The 7597-nt window shown below is 34.3% G+C and overlaps 1 protein-coding gene across 1 annotated transcript in view; it reads right to left on the bottom strand.

Moving 5' to 3' along the window:
* kcnh1b (potassium voltage-gated channel, subfamily H (eag-related), member 1b) overlaps positions 1–7597 on the bottom strand; it is a 128037-nt gene that overhangs the window by 15793 nt on the left and 104647 nt on the right. The window contains exon 11 of the mRNA XM_050043707.1: positions 5350–5497. Within this exon, the coding sequence (XP_049899664.1) occupies positions 5350–5497 (148 nt within the window). The remainder of the gene's footprint in view (positions 1–5349; positions 5498–7597) is intronic.

Below are 7597 nucleotides of genomic sequence, written 5' to 3'. Positions count from 1 at the left end.
ATAGCATGTCAAAAAATTCTCTTCAAAAAAGTCATAGTATAGCATGTCGAATAATTCTCATAAAAAAGTCATAGTATAGCATGTCGAAAAATTCTCTTCAAAAAAGTCATATTATAGCATGTCAAAAAATTCTCTTCAAAAAAGTCATAGTATAGCATGTCGAATAATTCTCATAAAAAGTCATAGCATAGCGTGTCAAAAAATTCTCTTCAAAAAAGTCATAGTATAGCATGTCGAATAATTCTCATAAAAAAGTCATAGCATAGCGTGTCAAAAAATTCTCTTCAAAAAAGTCATATTATAGCATGTCGAAAAATTCTCTTCAAAAAAGTCATAGCATAGCGTGTGAAAAATTCTCTTCAAAAAAGTCATAATATAGCGTGTCGAAAAATTTTCTTCAAACAAGTCATAGTATAGCGTGTCGAATAATTCTCATAAAACAGTCAAAGTATAGCATGTCGAATAATTCTCATAAAAAAGTCATAGTATGGCATGTCGAAAAATTCTCTTCAAAAAAGTCATATTATAGCATGTCGAAAAATCCTCTTCAAAAAAGTCATAGTATAGCGTGTCGAAAAATTCTCATAAAACAGTCAAAGTATAGCATGTCGAAAAATTCTCTTCAAAAAAGTCATATTATAGCATGTCGAAAAATCCTCTTCAAAAAAGTCATAGTATAGCGTGTCGAAAAATTCTCTTCAAAAAAGTCATAGTATAGCGTGTCAAAAAAATCTCTTAATAAAACTCACAGTATAGCATGTCGAACAAATGTCATGAAAAAAGTCATAGTATAGCATGTCGAATAATTCTCATGAAAAAGTTATAGTATAGCGTGTCGAAAAATTCTCTTCAAGAAAGTCATATTATAGCATATTGAAAAATTCTCATTAAAAAAGTCATAGTATAGCGTGTCGAAAAATTATCTTAAAAAAAGTCATATTATAGCATGTAGAATAATTCTCATAAAAAAAATCATAGTATAGCGTGTCGAATAATTCTCATAAAAAAGTCATAGTATAGCGTGTCGAAAAATTATCTTCAAAAAAGTCATATTATAGCATGTCGAATAATTCTCATAAAAAAGTCATATTATAGCGTGTCGAATAATTCTCATAAAAAAGTCATAGTATAACGTGTCGAATAATTCTCATTAAAAAAGTCATAGTATAGCGTGTCGAATTATTCTCATAAAAAAGTCATAGTATAGCGTATCGAATAATTCTCATAAAAAAGTCATAGTATAGCGTGACGAAAAATTCTCTCAAAAAAAGTCATATTATAGCATGTCGAATAATTCTCATAAAAAAGTCATATTATAGCGTGTCGAATAATTCTCATTAAAAAAGTCATAGTATAGCGTGTCGAATAATTCTCATAAAAAAGTCATAGTATAGCATGTCGAAAAATTCTCTTCAAAAAAGTCATAGTATAGCGTGTCGAATAATTCTCATAAAAAAGTCATATTATAGCGTGTCGAATAATTCTCATTAAAAAAGTCATAGTATAGCGTGTCGAATAATTCTCATAAAAAAGTCATTGTATAGCATGTCGAAAAATTCTCTTCAAAAAAGTCATATTATAGCATGTCGAATAATTCTCATAACAAAGTCATATTATAGCGTGTCGAATAATTCTCATTAAAAAAGTCATAGTATAGCGTGTCGAATAATTCTCATAAAAAAGTCATTGTATAGCATGTCGAAAAATTCTCTTCAAAAAAGTCACATTATAGCATGTCGAAAAATTCTCTTCAAAAACGTCATAGTATAGCATGTCGAGAAATTCTCTTCAAAAAAGTCATATTATAGCATGTCGAAAAATTCTCTTCAAAAAAGTCATAGTATAGCATGTCGAGAAATTCTCTTCAAAAAAGTCATATTATAGCATGTCGAAAAATTCTCTTCAAAAAAGTCATAGGATAGCGTGTGAAAAATTCTCTTCAAAAAAGTCATAGTATAGCGTGTCGAATAATTCTCACAAAAAACTCATATTATAGCATGTCAAAAAATTCTCATAAAAAGTCATAGTATAGCGTGTGAAAAATTCTCTTCAAAAAAAGTCATATTATAGCATGTCGAAAAATTCTCATTAAAAAAGTCATAGTATAGCATGTGGAATAATTCTCATAAAAAAATCATAGTATAGCGTGTCGAATAATTCTCATAAAAAAGTCATAGTATAGCGTGTCGAAAAATTCTCTTCAAAAAAGTCATAGTATAGCATGTCGAATAATTCTCATAAAAAAGTCATATTACAGCGTGTCGAATAATTGTCATAAAAAAGTCATAGTATAACCTGTCGAATAATTCTCATAAAAAAGTCATAGTATAGCGTGTCGAATTATTCTCATAAAAAAGTCATAGTATAGTGTATCGAATAATTCTCATAAAAAAGTCATAGTATAGCGTGTCGAAAAATTCTCTTAAAAAAAGTCATAGTACAGCGTGTCGAATAATTCTCATAAAAAAGTCATAGTATAACGTGTCCAATAATTCTCATAAAAAAGTCATAGTATAGCGTGTCGAATTATTCTCATAAAAAAGTCATAGTATAGCGTGTCGAATAATTCTCATAAAAAAGTCATAGTATAGCGTGTCGAAAAATTCTCTTAAAAAAAGACATATTATAGCATGTCGAATACTTCTCATAAAAAAGTCATATTATAGCGTGTCGAATAATTCTGATAAAAAAGTCATAGTATAGCGTGTCGAATAATTCTCATAAAAAAGTCATATTATAGCATGTCGAAAAATTCTCATAAAAAGTCATAGTATAGTGTGTGAAAAATTCTCTTCAAAAAAGTCATAGTATAGCGTGTCGAAAAATTCTCTTCAAAAGAGTCATATTATAACATGTCGAAAAATTCTCTTCAAAAGAGTCATATTATAACATGTCGAAAAATTCTCTTCAAAAAAATCATAGCACAGCATGTCGAAAAATTCTCATTCAAAAACTCACCGTATGGCATGTCAAAAAATTTTCATTTAAAAACTCACCGTACAGCATGTCGAACAAATGTCATGAAAAAAGTCAAAGCATAGCATGTCAAATAGTTCTCATTAAAAAAGTCATCGTATAGCATGTCGTAAAAATCTCATGGAAAAATTGATAGTATAGTATGTCGAAAAGTTGTCATTAAAAAACTCATTATAGCGTGTCGAAAAATGACATGGAAAGAGTCATAGTATTATCTCGAAGAAATTTCATCAAAAAAGTCATAGTATAGGATGTCGAAAAAACAGCAAAAAAGTCATCGTTTGGCTTGTCGAAAAGTTGTGATAAAAAAGTCATAGTATAGCGTGTCGAAAAATGACATGAAAAAGTCATATTATAGCGTGTCGAAAAATGACATGAAAAAGGAAAAATGACATGAAAAAGTCATATTATAGCGTGTCGAAAAATGACATGAAAAAGTCATAGTATAGCATGTCGTAAAAATGTCATCAAAAAAGTCATAATGTAGCAAGTCAAAAAATGTCATGAAAAAGTCATAGTACAGTATGTCGAAAAGTTGTCATTAAAAAAGTCATATTATAGCTTGTCGAAAAATGACATGAAAAAGTCATAGTATTATCTCGAAAAAATGTTATCAAAAAAGTCATAATGTAGCACGTCAAAAAAATGTCATGAAAAAGTCATAGTATAGTATATCGAAACAATGTCTTTAAAAATGTCATTGTACAGCATGTCAAAAAGTTGTCATTAAAAAAGTCATATTATAGCGTGTCGAAAAAATGTCACGACAAAGTCATAGTATAGCATGTCGAAAAGTTGTCATTAAAAAAGTCATAGTATAGCATGTCGTAAAGTTGTCATTAAAAAAGTCATAGTATAGTATGTCTAAAAAATGTCATCAAAAAAGTCATAGTATAGCATGTCGTAAAAATGTCATGAAAAAAGTCATAGTATAGTATGTCGAAAAAATGTCATGAAAAAAGTCATAGTATAGCATGTCGAAAAGTTGTCATTAAAAAAATTCATAGTATAGTATCTCAAAAAATGTCATCAAAAAAGTCATATTATAGTGTGTCATAAAATGTCATGAAAAAAGTCTGTATAGGATGTCAAAAAATTCTCATTAAAAGTCATAGTATAGTATGTTGTAAAAATGTCATCAAAAAAGTCATAGCATAGTACGTCAAAAAGTTGTCATTGAAAAAGTCATATTATAGCGTGTCAAAACATGTCATTAAAAAAGTCATTGTATTATCTCGTAAAAATGTCATGAAAAAAGTCATAGTATAGCATGTCGAAAAGTTGTCATTAAAAAAGTCATATTATAGCGTGTCAAAAAATGTCATCAAAAAGTTATTGTATTATCTCGAAAAAATGTCATGAAAAAAGTCATAGTATAGTATGTCGAAAAGTTGTCATTGAAAATGTCATATTATAGTGTGTCAAAAAATGTCATGAAAAAAGTCATTCTATTATCTCGTAAAAATGTCATCAAAAAAGTCATAGTATAGCATGTCAAAAAAATTGTCATTAAAAAAGTCATAGTATAGTTTGTCGTTAAAAATGTCATGAAAGAAAAGTCATTGTGTTCATATTGCCAATGCGGTCCTTGGTCATTTCGCTGCTCCCTAAACTGGCATTCATCATAAAAACCGTCCAAACTGTAAGAACCCAGATCCAAATGATTTGTTTCAAAATGCTTTAAGAATGGTCAGCTTGGCTTTTAAGTTAAGAGACACTGTTAACATTAAGGTTACAAACATCCCATAATGCAACGCTCACAGTAGGAGCCAGTATTCAAACAGAATATCAGGTCATGCGAACACGTAATTGTCTCGTCCTCGTGTTTAACACCAACTTTAAAGTCCAGAAAAAGATATGGGGTTATATTTGAGCCTAAATGTTTCATCGACAGGAAACATGTTGCAGATCCTCTGACAGGGTGATGTATCATATAAAACACATGTGCTGTGTGAATGGGTTAAACGTGGACGTTGAATATGTGTGAAGGCTGCAGTGTGGTTGTTACTGAGTCGGCTCACAGAGAGAGAAAAAAGTTATCACATTAACTTGGTTCAGTTTTTGAATCAGTGGGATGAACGAGGAAGAAAGAAGAGCAAAAACAACACAGCCTGTTTGAATAAAACCTCGTATGGTGACCTGACAGTGTCGGATATTATTATTATTATCACATCTCTAACTACAGGCTGGACTCCAGTCCTCACAGCCTGAGATCGATGATCGAGAGTTTAATCATTATCTTATAAAACAAACAGTCCAGTTCAGTGTGTGTGAAGTAACCCGTTTCTGTTAACGTTAGGTTTCTAACCACTTCCTGTGTTTTGGTTGATGATGGGGTTCAGCATTCCTCCATGCAACATAAGCCATATTTACCGCTTACGTGGCCTTTGCTACTTTTGTGCGCTTCATCCTTTTCCTCCTCATGAGGGTCACCTGAGGCCTCTTCAACCCTGCGATCAGCAGCAGCAACCTGGGCCGCGACTTGGTGAGCCAGCTTCTCAGTAGCGTCCCCTTGGGAAACCTGCAGGAACAGCAGCGGTCCGTTAAAGTCAGGACGTCCACAGAATCAGGAGGGTTTTAATTCCGTCTCTAGTCAATCATTATATAACATAAAACCGTCGGGGATCTCATAGTCTGGTAGAAAACACCTCAGAGCAACTTTCCAGTGAAGCACAGAAGTGAATTCAGATTGTACTTAAAAAAATCACACAGTATCCTCGCAGGATTACAACAAACCACACTAACAGCTCTGCTCAGTCCACCACTTTGGTGGATCTCTCACCAACCACTGGATGGACTGTGATGGTTGTGGTTCATCATTCATGCTCCCCTCAGGATGAACTATAAACACTTCTCATCTAGCGCCACCTTCAGGTCAACATTTAATGTGTCCAATACTTTGGTTTATGACCTGCAGAACTGATGACATTCACATCAGCCTCAGCTGGACTCTATCTGATGTTGGCATGCCAACGTTAGCATGAATCATGTACCATAGCTGCCAACTCTCACGCATATTGTTGCGGTGACTTGTTGTGTTGTCTTGCTACGGTTATTGCTGAAGCCGTTGTGTCATGAATATGTTCTATTTTGTAATTGTGTTTTTTATATAATAGTGTCTTTAGGCAGTGAAATTATTCTCTGTTTCCTGTCCAGGGACTACAGATGAAAATTAGCTTATAGCTAACTCTGGTGCAGCTTAGTAGCTGTGCACCGTCCCTGTTAAATAAAATAAAATAAAATAAAATGCTAAGCTAAGACTGTGAACATGGTATGACCTATGTTATAGTCCTGACGCTTTTTACTGGGGGTGGGAATCACCAGAGGCTCCACAATACGATATTACCACATTACTTTAGTCACGATACAATATTATCGTACAGAAGTCAATCTATGGTCTGAAATGAGTTTCCTCTGTAGGGTGTCTGGGCTCAGCCTTAGAGATAGGGGGAGGAGTCAGACATCTGGAGGGAGCTCGGAGTAGAGCTGCTGCTCCTTCATGTTGAGGTGGTTCAACATCTGATCAGGATCCTCCTAGTCCAGCTGGTAGGAGGCCCCGGGGCAGACCCAGAACACACTGGAGGGATTATAGATCTCATCTGGTCTGGGAACACCTCGGGGTCCTCCAGGAGGAGCTGGAGCGTGTTGCTGAGGAGAGGGACGTCTGGAATACTTTGCCCCCGCGACCCGGCTTTAGATAAGCGGATGAAAATGGATGGATGGACAATATTATTGCGATTTTATGCGTGTCATGATATGCTGAGTATTGCGATAAAATACACTGCAATTAATTACTTGTTTTGAAGTGTAATAATGTCCCCAAAGGAAAACTTTGTCAGCATCTCTTTAATCTGGACTTCTCACGATGTCTTTTTGTTTTTGCAGCAAAATGTATCTGATGGACTGAAAAAGGCAACTGATCATTCAAGGAGGCTGACTAAGGTTTAATTTGTATCTTTAATATTAATAATTCATAAAATAAAAAAATCGATACTCTGTACTGTGTGACGATACGATATCGCCAACAAAAATATCGCAGTACTATGCTGTATTGATATTTACCCCCACCAATACTTACACATATGCAGCCTAATGAAGAACTGCACGCCCTCAGGAACAGCTTTTGTGAAGGTTTACAGTCTTCAGGAGAAAGTACGACTGCTCACCGTGCACAGAACACAGCCAGCTCATTATGATTCTCAACAAACTCAACCAGATCAACAACAGACTCCACCAGCAGCTGAGTCCTCAACACTGAACCACTGGTCAAAGATCTGACTTACTCCTCATCGTTCTGAGACGCCTGTACATTACAAGATTTACTGGTAGAGAAGAAACCTGAATGCCCGCCAAGTCTTAAGCCCCGTTTCCACCGAGCAGTTCAGTTCAGTTCAGTTCAGTTAAGTTCAGTCCAGTTCAGTTCATAGTTTCAGTTTCAACAGTGAAAGTTGTGGATGGTACCAACAGAAGCGTTCCTTAGCGTCCCCATGTTTGGTCCCCCCTCTGTTGGGGTACCTAGCACACAGATCTGGTACTAAAAGGTGGAGCTAGAAACCCTGCAGTCTGATTGGTCAGTAGAGGACGCTCACTCTGGTTTTATGTAACCTCTGTTCATACATCA

Source organism: Epinephelus moara, chromosome 5 (assembly GCF_006386435.1).
Source record: "Epinephelus moara isolate mb chromosome 5, YSFRI_EMoa_1.0, whole genome shotgun sequence".
NCBI lineage: Eukaryota > Metazoa > Chordata > Actinopteri > Perciformes > Serranidae > Epinephelus > Epinephelus moara.
The sequence above is the reverse complement of the archived record's forward strand: the minus strand, read 5'-3'. Positions and strand labels throughout refer to the sequence as shown.